Here is a 15734-nt window from a genome sequence, read left to right as displayed (position 1 = left end):
AAAATAAGTATATTGCAAAAGGTTAGTTATTATCAACTCCTGAGGTATAAAAATAAAAACCAAATAATGGTGTGGCCTTGCAAACTAAATTATAAGGTCAAACACATGAAACAACTAGATCCTTTTTGGTCAAGCATACTGAGCTCATATGATATAAACATTAAAAGCAACAGATTAGAATAAATGTTAAACCAACGTTCCAAATGCAAATATCGACTACCAAAGAGACAAAAACAAAACACTAAAAAATCCTTTTACATATACAAAGGGTTATTTTGGCATATGAGTCTGCGATTCGTCTAGATGAACATACTAGGTAAATAAATCAAAAGAATCATGAACAAACCCTATATATACAGAGAGTTTCAATTGAGAGGTTCTTCAAATAAGTTTATTTGAGTGTCATTCTTTTAGGGCCCACTCTATATTGTATTTCACTAATCCAAACAGTCTATTTTGTATATATTCATTTAAAGATCATCTCTACAAAAAATCACTTGAATATGATATTATCTGATATTATTAGGATGATCTATAAATGCAGACTTAAAAATAATAAAGGGAGTTTCACTAAAACACCCAAAATGGGGTCTGAAATTATAAAAAAACCCAAGCACTATTTAAACATATAAACACACCCAAAACCCATTATTACACACACTCAAAACCCATTTATAAACACACCCAAAAAGTTGACTTTGGGGTTGATTTTGGGTGTGTTTCTATGTTTAAATAGTGCTTGAGTTTTTTTATAAATACATGTCTAAAATTGGGTTTATTTATAAATTTGTAAATAATAAATAGTTTGAATCGTTGAAAAAAAATTCATATGAGCAAAGTGTAGAGAAAGAAATAAAAACCAGCAAACAAGTTGCTCCAACTAATAGAAAAAATAAAGGGACGTAGCACTCACGGAAAACCCATTATCCCTCAAGGAGGGGAGATAGATTATGCATACGAGGCTTTTCCTTTTGCCAAAGGGGAACTTTGTTTCAGACCTGCCCATTTAGCCGATGCATCAAGGTTTAAAAGAAAAACATAAATAAAAAGAACTGCAAATGCACGGCTACGAAACACGAACCAAGTACTCACCACGAATAGCATCCCAATTCAATTTGGGTCTACAAATCCACAAGAAATTTATCAGCTTTTACCTCAAATTACTCCAGCCACCTTTTCTACTGTTACTATATGAAGAAAATAGATTATACAGATTCCAGACTACAATTTGCTAGCAGAGGAAAATTCTCAGGCTCTGAGCCTTCACTTAACAAAAAATAAGGGAAATTAATTCTAGTCCAGTTTGTATAAAGCAATAAACGTACTCAAGCTCCTCTAGCTGTTGTTCTCTTCTGGAGAGACAATTGAAAATAAAATAAAATTGGTAACTATTAAGAACCATATAAGAAGGGAGGGGGGTAGAAAGAAAAGAAAATGTACCAATTACTTCTTTTATTTTTCTCACTCTACTTAAGTGAAACAATGCTCTCCCAGTAAGTTTCAACACTACCAACTTTGCCGATTTCACGAACGCGTAGATTCCGAAAGCTGTGATCGTTAAAATTGTACATAACCAACTCTTCTTCAAACACCATCAAATCATGAGACTTTGTCCAGAAACCAGAATGTGACAACTTCCAATATGGGATGGAGACCCTCATTTTAGTCCAAGATTCGCCCATTCCATATTCCTTCATGACCCAAAACTCATTGAATGTCGGTGTTGCTTTACCATAATCACCCTCAAAAGTTACACATAACCATTCTCTGTAGACCCCGAGAATAGTACGAAGAGTTTGAGAAGAGTCGATTTCGCGCGGCAGTGGAATTTCTCGAACCTCCTCCTGATCTTGTGTTAAAACGAGGGAGACAATCAACAAAGATGAATGACGATGATCATCTTCTCCGACTCTTGTCCCCAACCAATGGAGATTTCCATTCAGCAGGGTCCCTTTATTTCGACATGGAAAGATGTGGTAGGGAAATAGGAACTGAATCTGTCGCCAAGAATTAGTTTCCAATGCATACACGTTAAACTCAACCCCTCCTTCATCATCATCACGGACATTTCTTCTGTAGACCACACCATTGATGACTTTGTGTTGGTGAGTGGAAGAATCAAATCCAAACCCATATACGTTACAAAAGTAGAGGTCATCAATTGTATATTGGGTTGGTATTTGTGGTAGTTTCTTGGATTGCCTTGTTGCTGGGTTAACCAAATATAACTGCGGGTCATATAAAAACATGCATAACAACAAGCCGTTGCAGCAACCCAACATGGAAACCGAAATACCTGATAACTCGCTATAAACATACTGGAGCTCCGTGGCTGTTGCTAATAAATTACTAGCACCAACCTCCTCCTCCTCATCATCATCATCGAAATCGAAACTGTTACGATTGCGATTATCGTGATAGTATGATGCATCTTCTTCGTTGTTATGATTGAGAAACTCATCATCGTAGTCAAGATGCATAGAGTGGAGGCCATTACCCGCGGCATCAGTAAATATGACTCTTCTTCTTCTGCGGAAGAGTAGATCATCTTTATCCTCCCCAAAGCCTTTGCGCAAGTGCGATGCAACAAAACTGGGGTCATCGGAGATTAGGGAACTCCATGGCTTTGAGACACACTTGAAGCGGCATAAGGACTTCACTGGTAGCCTTGAGAGAATCTCCTCTATCATCGTTGATGGAAGCTGGCCATTATTAGAGTTAGAGTTTCCGGCGATCGTCAGCCTCCGCTCTTCCATTTTCTTTCTTCTACTTCTTCTTTGTAACTAGACTAGTAGATAGAGAAAAGAAAATTAATGATTCGGTACCTCTAGCTTCTTCTTCTCCTTCCTTGTACGAAAGCAAGCTCTTATGTACATGTGGGTGGACTGATGTTATTTAATATTAAAGCTCCAGGAGAGTTAACTTTATATATTGTTATTAGGATAAGGAGTCATACTCATATTCTATTCGCTTTGAGGGTTTACTGAACAGGAATCCACTAGCGTTAAGGACCCAAAGGGGACGTTGTTAATAAGGAGTCTGATTGAAACTCATTTTATTAATTTTTTCATTGAAACTCTTTCTCCTAAACCCTAAATCTTGTGGCCCACTAAAATGTAAAATATAGGATGGCATTAATTTCTCATGAAATAAGGGGTAGCTTTTATTAATGGGTTTCCGTTGCCTCAGACTTGGATCTACCTAGACTTAGAACCACCTTTTTTTTTTACAATTGTTTTTTTTTTTTCTTTTCTAAAGGCTCCTCTTCAAAGTATCTTTTTAGTAGGACGTATTAAAAGGTTGAAGACGGGCCTTTAGAAAAATACAATTGTAGAAATAAAAAATAAAAAATAAAGAGAGTCTTGTGTCACACGCATGACAAAGAAAGGCCTCTTGCACTCGTAGAAGCACTAGTACGCATCATAGTACGACATATTGTCATAGAAAAGAAAAATAAGATAACAAAAAAGTATAAAATGAATGGATCCTATTCAATCCTGGAAAGAAAAAAATGGAATGCGGAGAAAATTACAAATTTATTTGGATTACATATTTAATATCCTGAAGGAAATTAAATGATGCTCCTATAAAAGTCACAACTAATGGTAGAAATGATACATGCGAGCAACATTCTGCCGGACACGTTCACGTCTTGCTTCCAATTCCATCAGTTCCTGGAGGCATAGAAAAAAAAAATTGTCAGATAGTAGAAATGAAACGGCAATCCAAAATGTCTCTTAAGCAAAAATCAGATATCATTATGAGCATCTGGGAAGATTAGTCAATGGTGATTTTATAATAGACGATGGCAGATAAATAATCCACCTTCCTTACCAAAATATTTTGAACAAAGTTTTCTTCTTTTTTCAAACTAAGCGCGAGGAAGAAGGGAAATTAATACACCAAAGAATTAAAGAGAAGCAAATGTTTGGATTACCTCAACTGAGACACCCTTTTAAGGGTATTGCTTTTGGGTTTTTGCAGGCAACCCTCTGAAGTAATCTTAAGAATTCTATCTCTCTCTCTCTCTCTCTCTCTCTCTCTCTCTCTCTCTCTCTCTCTCTCTCCCCCCCAACTTGTATTCATGTTTGGTATAACAGTTTCTTTAGACTGGAGATAATCCACATCTAATATTCTGACCTCTATGAAATGTTTTTGTCGTCTTTGGATAGGTAGGCCATCACCAATGGAGAATAGGTATGGTCTAACAAGGCAGGGCAGTGGAGTTTGGAGGGCCTTGAGAGATGGAGACTTTGAGGAAGAGGATGTTTGGGAGGTTCTAAAAGATAGGAACAGTTCTAGTAATAAAATGGTTGGTAGATCCAAGGAGTCCTCTGTTTCTGTTCCAAGACACCTCCCAACTGCTTCAAGAATGATCCCAAAAACTAGCAGTCACAATTATGGAAGTGGCAGTAGCTGTACAGCAGCAACACATCACTCATGAAGCCAAAATTGTGCAACAATAAGCACCTGTCAACATTCCTGATTGGTCAAAAGTATGTCGTTAGAAATCAAACAAGGCCCACCCCTCCAAGAGTATGATTATGCTGATGATGAAGAAGTTGGGGATGATGGTGGGGACACTGATGATGATGAGGGGGAATTAAAACTATGACTCAAAGGTACCCGCTCATGAATTTATTGCTAGGAGGCTTGCAAGGAGCCAGATTTCTTCTTTTTCTATTTTTGAAGGTGCTGGGAGGACCCTCAGCAAAGTGAGAAATGCTGTTTTAACAAAAACTGGTGGTTTCCTTGAATCATTGTGATCAGGTCTCATCCAATGCAATCAATCATGCAGGTCTTGCTATAATTGTCATGTCATGTACAGGGGTTTTGTGATGTTTTTTTTTTTTTTTTTTTTTGGTTGCAGCAACCTGAAAACTCACTGTTGGTTTCTCACCGAGTATGGAGCTTTTTCCATTAGCTGGCAAAAACCAAAAAAGACCAGTTTCTGTAGAATTAGGATTAGAATTAGAATCATAGAACATATATGAAAACAAAAGTAGGCTCTGTGTGTGTGTGATAAGATAGATGGTCAACAACAACAACACTTTCCTAAGAGCCATGTTCAGTGTGTGTATGGGTTTGGATATATTGACTGCAGTGAATATCAGGCATGTGTGGGGGATTCATTACATTTGTCTGTGATGAAAAATTACATACAAAGAGAGATGAGCAACACATTTGTCTGTCAGTACTTGTAAGACAAAATAAAATTATAAGAACAATGCTAATGCAATCATAAATCACAATAGAATTTCATGCTTGCCTCAAGAAATTAATGCAAAAAACAGAGAGAGAGAGAGAGAGAGAGAGAGAGAGAGAGAGAGAACCCAAAAACGTCGTATGTCCATTGATGTCCACTATGCACTCTTCACATTGGCTGGAATAAAATGACTACTTACTGATTAATTCCACTCTACACTTCAACCAACCCAATAACAAATACAGATTAAAAAAACTAAAATACATTTGATCATTAAGTTCTTGAAGTCCGTACAGCACTGCACTTGCCACTTGTCCATACACTCAATTGAGGGACGAGCCGATTGTTACTCTCCATCCTTCTTCAGCCTGACGAGAGAGAATTGCATGCACACGCTTTCAAAAAAAAAATGATGGAGGAGCCATTTGCTGATTCGTTTCTCAGATTATATGAGTTGGTTGGGGTTTGGTAAAGATCAAGAAAAGAAAGAATTGGGGTCTAGGAGGACAATCTTGACGAAAGAACATTGGGAACAACTGGATTTACAGGAAAGATGAGCAAATTATGGTCTGGAGTTTCCGAGGCAAGATAACGGAAATGGATTAGGAAAGAAGAAAAGCAACAAAAATGATGGTTTTGAGAGTTTGTAGTGGGAGATACAGAAATGGATTTAGAAGGAACCGAAAGAAAGAACAAGTAGCGGAAATCAGAAGAAATACCAGGGTTCTTGAGACACCCTCGCACATCTTCTCCAGAGGCCCTGCCTTGCCTCTTCCGGAGTCAGGATCACAGGACGGTAGAGCCTTCTTGGCTGAGCAGGTGGAGTTGAAAATATGTAATCCCTCGTAGAGCCGAACGGGTATTCCTCGCGACAAACTGGGCAAGCAACTGTATCAATTTGTATGGACTTTGCATAGCGTTCGAATGCATCATTGCACTCTCTGTGAAGGAAATGCGTACAGTGGAACACAGAGACCGTTTCTTCGAATTGCACTTCTCTCTGACAAACAACACAGAGACGGTCAGCTCCTTCGTTATAGAGTGACATCATTCGCTCCATGGTGATGGGGTTGTGGTGGGTTTCGATGGGAAAGAAAATGGCGATTTGAAAGCAAGAAAGCAAGAAAAGGTTATGGTGTTTCAGGGCTCTTGATTGGAGAGGATGAAAATCAAGAGGGTTTTAGACGGCTGTTTGGTCAAATTATATAGCTCTCTTTGGCGGTGGGCTCACCTCATTTGTGATTTTATTGCAAAAATCCGTTCAGTTAAGTTAGTTAATTTAGTTTCCTGAAAATTATGTGGTGTGCAGCCACTGCATGGACGGCTGTAGTGGGTTGAATACACACAGATCAGGACCCCCATTGTTTAAACTACGTTTCACCAGATCCTGACCTCCATTATTTTCCACTTGTCATGGGTTGCAAATTGGTGATTTATTTTCAAACTATTTACATTGACACCTATGGGGTTTTTCTTGTTTTCACAAAATTCTCGAGATTTTGAAAATTACATTGCATTCCTAAAAGATTTCAAATTGTTTAAAAAAAATTTCTATCCAAAAGTTGATAATGTCATCCAAAATTTTCTCCAAATGACAAATTTGATATCAAAAATTAAATTACACAAACACCCATTTGATCTATCCATTCACGAAATCCCCATGAATTTTACAAAGTTTTAACATACCCTTTTCATTATAAAATAAACAAAATGAAGAACGTGACAATTAAATGCATAAATACTTGTTAAATGATATCCATCTGCAAAAGAAAAGAAAAAAAAAGATTGATCAAATATATTTGTTTGAAGATATTTGTTGCCTAAAAGTAAAAATGCTGTTTGTGATTTGTAGACTAGAAATCTTAGATTCGAACCCTCACTAAGGCGTCATAGTAGTGTGTGTGTGAGAGAGAAATCACTCTCCCCTGTAATTTAGACTATCACTTGTACTGAAAAATAAAAACAATTTTCAAATCCTTTCTCACATTTTTTTAATTTCTCAACAACCAACTATTGACGCAGCCTTCAACCACATTAATTTAATTCACCGTAGGAAATCTTAAGTGAAGGTTCCTTGTTATATTTTCTTCAAAGACTAGCATTTTAAAAAAATTCAAACGACATTGTTTATCAGTATGTAAAGTACAAGTGTTACTTTAACTAAACCGTATAATTTTATTAACTTAATGGTATTGTTTTGGTTATTTGACAAATTAAGTCATGTCCTTTTGCACTTAAGGGGTTATATGATAGGATGTTTTAAACCTCAACAAGTCTTGCTATAATTTCTACAACCTCACGAGTTATGTGACAACACAATAAACCCGAGGGGCTTATGTAAAAACACGATAAATTTCGGGAGTGTTGTCCATGTAATCTAAAGATGTCATTTGGAGATTTTTTTTTTAATTTTTTTTTAATGACGTTGGAAATTCTAAACGAAGAAGTTTTATGAAAACACTGTAACATCTCAAAAGATGTAAACCAAAACTTCACAAGCGTCGGTCTAAATAACTCTTTGTTTTCACTGAACAATATAGCTCAAACAATTTTGATTTAGAATCAGCTAGCAGCGCCATTACCAATATGGTTAAGTGACTAAAGACATGTGCCATATCAAAAAGAAGAAATAATCTAGTTAATAAGATTTCTTCTACTTAAATATACCAAATAAAAAAGAAAAATCTAACAAAGTCAGGTAACCCAAGGAAATCAATCAAAAAAGCTTGCTTGCAAATTCTTCTTTGGCCTGATCTTGAAGACAAAGATGAAGAACTTGCTCTGCAGTCTGCAAAGAGACACTTTCACTTCAAACAGCTCCCCATTCTCTCTAACAGGACCCGCTCTGAATTCCTCGGAACTCGGGTGAATCCTGTGGAAATTCCGACATCACACCGATGTCGGGCCCACTTCAATTACTATAGTTACTTTTTCAAATTTAGGAAATGGAGCACGAGACTTTCTACTAAAATTTCGGCAAAATCTTCCATGTAAAACGGACATTACCAAATTTTCCAACCTGCCAAACAAACACAGTTTATCCACAACTAGCAGCATGTATCAGAGAAATCATACAGTTTACATCTAGGTCTCTAGTCTTCAAATAATTTGAAGCAGAAACACTAACAATGCTCTTAAATCAAATAAGGAAATTAAACAATGCAATTAGTGAATTCAAATTAATTATGCATACTCACTATAAAACACTTAATATAACTTCCTAATTTCCATCATGTGATGTTTAGCAACCAACCACAATCGCAAGTAGATCAAGGACTTGGTCTAAATCGTACAACGATCCAAAACGGGTTCCAAAATTGTATTGACCACAACCACATTTTAACAACACTCACTTAGCCGAACGGCAAACACAAAAAAAGGGACGCATGATTTTTTTTTTTTATAATTAATTTTTTTAAGACTTTGCGCGACCAATATTTCGTCGCTCAAAGTGATATGGTTTTTAAAACCAAAATAACTCCTCCACTATTTTCTCAATGTCTTTCTCTACTCTTACCTCTCCTCTCTCTTTCCCTCTCCCCAAATCCAACCATGTCTCTCACACTCACTCCTCACATTGAAAAAGACTCCTGAAACATGCTGGGAAGTTTTCGACTTGTTCCTACACACACAAAATAATCAAATCACTAAGGAAACCAAAAAGACAGCAGAAGAAGCAAAAACTAGAAATTAAAAAGGAAAAGTAAGAAAACTAGGTTGCCTCCCAAGAAGCGGTTGTTTTAAGTCATTAGCTGGACTTAAAAATGGTGCTCATGAACATGGTGATGGAATGGTGTCAAAGAATGACACCACCTCTTGAGGATCAAACTGAGATTCTAGATAATGCTTGAGCAATGACCATGCACTTTGAATTGGGTCCCAGTTGACATGTTCTAAATATCTACATCACCATGGGGAGACACTTGAGTGACGAGGAAGGGGCTTGTCCATCTTGAACGCAATTTCCTCGGAAAGAGTTGAAGTTTGGAGCTATAAAGCAACACTTTCTCTCTCGTCACGAATATCTTCCTAGACATAGCTTGATGATGCAACTTTTTTGGTCTTTTCTTTATATATCCTTGCATTCTTATAAGCCTCATGTTTGACCTCATCGAGTTCATTAAGTTGTAGCTTCCTTTTCACACCAGCAGCCTGCAAAACAAGAGTGTTAGGTGTCCCTAGTGGCTCATATATGTGACGCCACCTTAGGAGCTAAATAGGTGCTGAATCCAAAGCTGTTACAAGGTGTTGGGCCTCATTAGAATCTGATCTTAGCTTCGGATTAGCTAGGCATGTGAGAAGTTCATCCTCGTTTACATTAGCTAGGAAAGTGGTGCGGGCAATAATATCAATGGCATCTACACAAAAACACTTGTCCATCTCCGCAGGCTTCTTAATGGCTTCAAACACACTGAACTCAATAGTTTGGCCTTGCACAGTCACGGACAATAAACCTTTCTTCACATCAATGATGGTGCCAACAGTAGCCATAAAAGGACGTCCCATAATGATAGGAACTTCTCTATCTTCCTCTATGTCAAGGATGATAAAATCTGCTAGAAGCACAAATTGATCCACTTTGATTAGTATATCTTCAACGATTCCAAGTGGATATTTGCATTACCTATCAGCCAGTTGCAAGCTCACAAAAGTTGGTTTGATCTCTCCAATGCCTAGCTACTGAAATACATAATAAGGCATTAAATTAATACTTGCACCCAAATCAATTAAAGCCTTTTCAATATGTAAATTTCCAATAATGCAAGAAATTTTAAAACTCCCTAGATCCTTAAGTTTTGGTGGCAAATTCTTAAGGAGAACTGCACTGCATTCCTCGGACAACATCACGTTCTCATGTATGGCAAACTTTCGCTTGTTTGTGCAAACATCCTTGATGAACTTAGCATAAGCTGGGATTTGCTTCACTGCATCCAACAACGGAATATTTATTTGAACCTTTCTAAATAATTCCAGAATATCCATTGTTTGTTGATCTCTCTTCTGCTTCTATAGTCTTTGTGAAAAAGGAACTTGAGGCACATATATTCACTCCTTGGAAAGGGTAGCTATTGTAGGTTCTTTAGTAAGCTCAATAACTGGTGTAGGGACCTCTTTAGAATTCATTGTGGCAGGGATAAGGTGTGGCTGAAGTATGGTGATGTCCTCCACGTCTAAAAGAATTTCAGCAGCTTGTTTTCCATCTGTTTTAGCCTTAGAAACATCTTCAAGTCTAGCCTCATAAGTTCGGTAAGCAAAAATAAAACATGGAGAAAGAGATAAGAAAAACCCTTAGAGTTTAGAGGCACGATCGCTCTTCCTTGCTCCACGGTTAAAGTTTGAAATTTCTGGTCTATCTCTTGAGCCCCCACGACCTCCCCTCTTAAAAGAACCTAAAACTTAGTTAGAATGGGCCTAAACAAGTGGCCTTACACGAAGACTTGACTTCCAAGTCAGTTCCTAACTAGAAAAGGTAATTAAAACTAAGTTTCCTAAAACCTCCAGGAAACTGCATGTGATCCTCATTGCAAATGCGATTTGGACACCTTTCCGACCTCCAAAAATTGCGTACGACCACTCTTTGGAAAGCCAGAAAATAACTAAACTCAGCATCTTTAGTCCAAATTAATTCACAAAACTAAGTAAAAATGATATAAAATCATGTGAAATTATGAACATATCATAATCCAATAGACACCAAAACAAATCTAAAAATTTTGGATCACAACATCTCATGTCATTACCTTATGACTGACCAAGAGATTAATGATTTTTGTATGCATATGGTCGAGCGATCACGTTTATAAGTTCAACCTCGCCATACTAAGTGACAGAACGACATAGAGTTTATGATATCTCCATACCCCTTCTTTCACATGTGAGTGGTAGAGGAGTATGGAGAGTGAGATTTAAATTGCCAAAATCATACCCTTTCTAAAATAACATCTTTTTATTCAATATTATTGACCGGTAAATAACATCTTTTTAATCAATATTGCAACCCATTGACAGTTACAAGGAATAAAGGAACTAGAGAATGACCAAGAGAAAAGAAAATTAACTTCACAATAAAACATGAAGAAAATTGGATTTATACATCCCAAATGTAATGCAAAATTTGATCTCTCTCAATATGGAATGACAACAAAAATGGACTGAAAAAAGAAAAGAACAATCCTAAATATAATAATGTAGGATTATTTAGTTATGAAATCCCCACTGTCTTCCCCAACAACCAGAGAACTAGAGAGAGCTCGAGCATAAAGATGGTGTGGAGTGTAGTCCTATCCAATGTAAATCCGAATATGGTAATACCGGCTCTATTATTCTCGAAATATTTAACTGCAACAAGAAATATTAGATATTCATCACATCAACCTCTTCACCAAAAACAACATCTTATAATTGGGTATTTTGAAAAATGATAATACAAAATGTAATTATGTTGCACTTTAAACTTTTTAATTATATACATAATTAGCTGTCAAGTTTGAATCTCTTATCCTCTTTAATACAATATATATATATATATAGAGAGAGAGAGAGAGAGAGACTATACAGTTGCCTATTCATATATATAATATATAGTCCTCTTCTATTGAAGGATTCCTAAAATAATTTTATTTGAAGGACACCCTATAGGATCATCTACAAAAACAAAAACAAAAACAAACAAAAAAATCAACGATCCAAAGCATCTATTTTTCACATCTTCATTCATAAATCATCCTTACAATAATTCATGCAAATTGAAAATTATTAAGGCATCTAATTGAGACCAACAAAATCAATAAATATGGTACTTCAAGAAAGTACTTAAATTTCAATAATTTAATTGAGTAGTCAAATAATATCATATTCAAATAATTTTTTGTAGAGATGATCTTTGAATGAATATTTACAAAATAGAAGGTTTAGATTAGTGAAATATAATACGAAGTATGCCCTACAAGGATGTCCATTTATTTAAGGGATCCCTCAACGGAAGCTCTCTCTCTCTCTCTCTCTCTCTCTCTCTCTATATATATATATATATATATAGAACAATTTATTTATTTGAGGTCCAATATGTTATGATTCGTATTTTCAAATCTCCAATTATAAAGAAAGCCTTTTGTGAAATATCAAATATCATTTAGTATTTTCATCTCTACTACTATTTTCTTTTTACTCCTCTTCCTTATGTTGAAAATTAATCATAAAAAGAGCTATTGTTTTAGTGAAAAATAAAAGAGATGGTGTTTAAAGTTGGCTTACCAAGAGCATGTCTCTTTTGGAAAGAGATGGTAGTATAAGCATATGATGGGATCAACTTGGTGTTGTCCAATTCATCTTCTTCAACATCAACCTCTTCATTGTCTGATTCTCCATGCTCTTCGCTGCCCACCACCACAGGCAACGATCGACCGCTGGCATTCTGAGCCGTTGCTGCATCAAACGAGTCCAACGTTGCGCAAACATGCCACTTGGCAGCAAGACATGTCACTGCTTGCGCCTTGTGAGTGATTTTGGTTGCACTGCGTAGTAGGATGAACAGCCCAGTCACCAAAGTTATGGAGCATAGCTGTAACAAAAACAGATGACAATTCCATATGAGCTTTTGATTTTATATATTAAGAAAAATATGAATATGTGTGCAGCTGATAGAATTAGCCCCTCTAACCAAAAATTAATTAGCAATTGGTAGAAAAAGCGAAGATTTAATATAAACTTTTAAACTCCCGAGACTTGGGCAAAGTACGTGCTTTTATGTCATTAAATATAATTTATCCATGTATTTCGACTCAAGTTTCACCACACCTATAAGGGAAATTACTTAAGCTAACCGCAACATGAGAGCACGTGCAACATTTGGGTTAATCACATGAATTTTCACATTGATACCATCATATATAGGATTCAAAACCAATTCAAAATGGATAAACAGGCCTAAACATACAATACGAGATTTTCTCAGCATCGACAATTTGGATTGACCACATCGTTGATAAACTATGTAATAAAAGTGTGACTAATTTCTCGTCACACCTCTATTAGACAGATGATCATTGTCATGATCAATTAAATGTGATCGAAAATAATTTTATTTGACTTACCACAAGTTCACCAGCTCTGTAAACATCAAGATTGACCATGGTACTGGACTTGGTTGTGATGAGCAGCAAAGCAAATTGGCTGACTGTGACCAAAATGAGGGACCATAATATGAAGGCACGGCACCTGTGGCTTATGATGGTGAGCTGCCTCCTGATCCTAAGGTGCTCAGACAACACTGACCCAACATCAGAGTCAACTTCAAACATTGTGGCGAAGTCTTGTAGCCGTAGGATCTGGAGGTAGCAGATCAGACGGAATAGAACACACACAAGGAAGATCACGGTTGTACGAAAGAGCCACGAGCATAACTCCATTATACATGCTACTGCAGCACTCGCGTAAACGTTACCCACGAAAGGGATTTGCCTGGCTTCGGATGCGTACCACCATATCTTATATGCACTATCGGCAACAAAGCATGGTATAACAAAGATGCATAGAAGCTTCAATGATCTCTACAAGAAAATTACCATGTCTATATAGATGAGTCACACAAATGAAATTGAAAATCTATTTTATAATCACTAAAGCTAAACCAAATTACTCTACTCTAGATTCAGGAAATTTCTTGTGTCATAGGGATATGATTCACTACTTTTTATTATACTTTTGAACGTGTCCGACTAAATTTTCCTATGCTCTTTAGGGTTTATTAGTAAAGTTTAAAAATACATGTACACGACTTAATTGGCAAACATATAATTCAAAAACATCATAACCTTGACTTTCTAATGATCAAAACCTAATTATTCATGTAGAGAGTCCGTTATTTTACACTTAAGTTCGAATTTCATTCCCCATAAATTAAATTAATTCAGAGTAATTTAGACAATCAAATATATGAATTAATGTCGGAAGAAGATGGAGCTAGAGAAAACTCACATCGAGCTGAGCTGTGTATCCCCTCCTCACCGTCTCGCTCTCATCATAAAGCTTATCAAGAAACAAGAACCTCCGCAGCCCAAACTTCTTCACAAACCTTGACAAGCAAACAAACGACAAGCTCGCAACGCTGCTCAGCGACAACTGCACGACACTGTCGTAAGGCCTCTTGTGCTTGCTGTCACACGTGCCACAACCGAACACAAAATGGGACATGGCGGGCACAAAAATCCCGAACAAAAAGAACACGAACCAAGAGAGGCATGCCCTCCATGCATTCGATTGGTCCACGCACATCCATCGCAGATATGACCTAAAGCTCTTCAGCTCATCTTGTGTGTGCGAAACGCAGCGTTTGAACTTGTTCTTGGATCGGTTTAACAAGGCCTCGTCGACCATGATGTCGTCTGCCATGCTCTGGTTTGATTTGTTTTTGGGGTTTGGATTTATTTCTGGGGGAGTTTGAGGAAGGAGGAGGGGACAGGACATGAAAGGAGGGTTTGACAGAACATTTATTTCATGCATGTTGTTTTGTTAGTTGGTTTTGTGTTAAATTTAAGCTGTACGTTATAAAAATAGAAACTAGAAGAAGTGTTGCAGAGGAATGTAGAAACTGACCATATGGACTTCTTCTTGCGTGTGCCTGATTTATATGTACTAGAAAGATCGATACTTTTGTTCCTTTCAGCACTTAAAATATAAAAAATAAATTGAAAAAAAATAACTTTGTTTCTTTCCTTTTCTTTAATTTTAATAATAAACACATTTTAATTGGAAGGGAAAAAATAATGTGATTGGTTTGGTCAAATAAGAAGTTGTGTGAGGTGGGTACGTGTGAGACAAACATTTGGTTTCATTTACATGGATTCGTGACTTGGCTTTCAACTTCTTGGCAGTTTATGTACAAGTCTATTTGAGCTTTACCAAAACCTACTGCTCCACATAAAATACCCAAAAATACTCACCAACTCATCCACCGAATTTACTAGTCAATATAGGGGTAGAGTTAGAATTGTAAAGTTGGGGGGTCAAAGTAGAAAATACAAGTATATAAAACACCTAAGTATTCAATAATTACATGTTTAGAGCTAAATATTTCTAATTGAATCTTGTCTAATTTATTTTTGAGGAAATTTTAACTTAGATTATAAGTTGTTTATTACAGATTCTATATGTTATATATAATATAATATAGGAGAGATAAAAATCTGAAGGGCCAATGCCACTCCAGGCCCAGGAGTGGCTCCGCTTACCAGTCAATGTTTCAACCAATAAGAAAACGGATTCATGCATATTGCATCATAGAAAAAGAGTTGAGACAACCAAGAAAAACTTGACCTTGGATGGAGAAAATAAGTTTAAAACTTCGATCCAAGTCGAAATTTCTAAATTGACATCTTGTTTGAATTCATAAATACATTTTTTTAGAAATTCCGAGTGAAAAAAAAAAAGTGTTGGATGGAAAGTAAAAAATTACAAGTTAATTAAGAAAATATGTATGTACTACCTCGTCACCACTATCACTACCTCTAATAACCAACAAGCTTTCCGT

The 15734-nt window shown here is 36.4% G+C and overlaps 3 protein-coding genes and 1 pseudogene across 3 annotated transcripts; 1 reads left to right on the top strand and 3 right to left on the bottom strand.

The window, feature by feature from the left end:
* Positions 1 to 1199: 1199 nt before the first annotated feature.
* On the bottom strand, positions 1200 to 2806 carry LOC103326580 (F-box/kelch-repeat protein At3g06240-like). Its single transcript, XM_008228821.2, has one exon. It carries the CDS (start codon positions 2754 to 2756, stop codon positions 1467 to 1469), a length of 1290 nt encoding a protein of 429 aa, XP_008227043.2. The 5' UTR covers positions 2757 to 2806; the 3' UTR covers positions 1200 to 1466.
* A 1367-nt stretch (positions 2807 to 4173) lies between these two features.
* On the top strand, positions 4174 to 4858 carry LOC148918930 (uncharacterized; annotated as a pseudogene).
* Positions 4859 to 9418: 4560 nt separating this feature from the next.
* On the bottom strand, positions 9419 to 10189 carry LOC148918929 (uncharacterized). The gene is made up of 2 exons (XM_089048739.1): positions 9919 to 10189; positions 9419 to 9759 (listed from the first exon to the last, which is right to left on the bottom strand). The coding sequence occupies exons 1-2, from the start codon at positions 10187 to 10189 to the stop codon at positions 9419 to 9421; spliced, it is 612 nt and encodes a 203-aa protein (XP_088904865.1).
* A 1219-nt stretch (positions 10190 to 11408) lies between these two features.
* Positions 11409 to 14596, bottom strand: LOC103326578 (uncharacterized). Its single transcript, XM_008228818.2, has 4 exons — positions 14183 to 14596; positions 13300 to 13755; positions 12461 to 12767; positions 11409 to 11545 (listed from the first exon to the last, which is right to left on the bottom strand). The coding sequence occupies exons 1-4, from the start codon at positions 14594 to 14596 to the stop codon at positions 11409 to 11411; spliced, it is 1314 nt and encodes a 437-aa protein (XP_008227040.2).
* Positions 14597 to 15734: the final 1138 nt, after the last annotated feature.

Source organism: Prunus mume, linkage group LG3 (assembly GCF_029339155.1).
Source record: "Prunus mume cultivar Tortuosa linkage group LG3, ASM2933915v1, whole genome shotgun sequence".
NCBI classification, from domain to species: domain Eukaryota; kingdom Viridiplantae; phylum Streptophyta; class Magnoliopsida; order Rosales; family Rosaceae; genus Prunus; species Prunus mume.
This window is presented reverse-complemented; position numbering and strand designations above follow the sequence as displayed.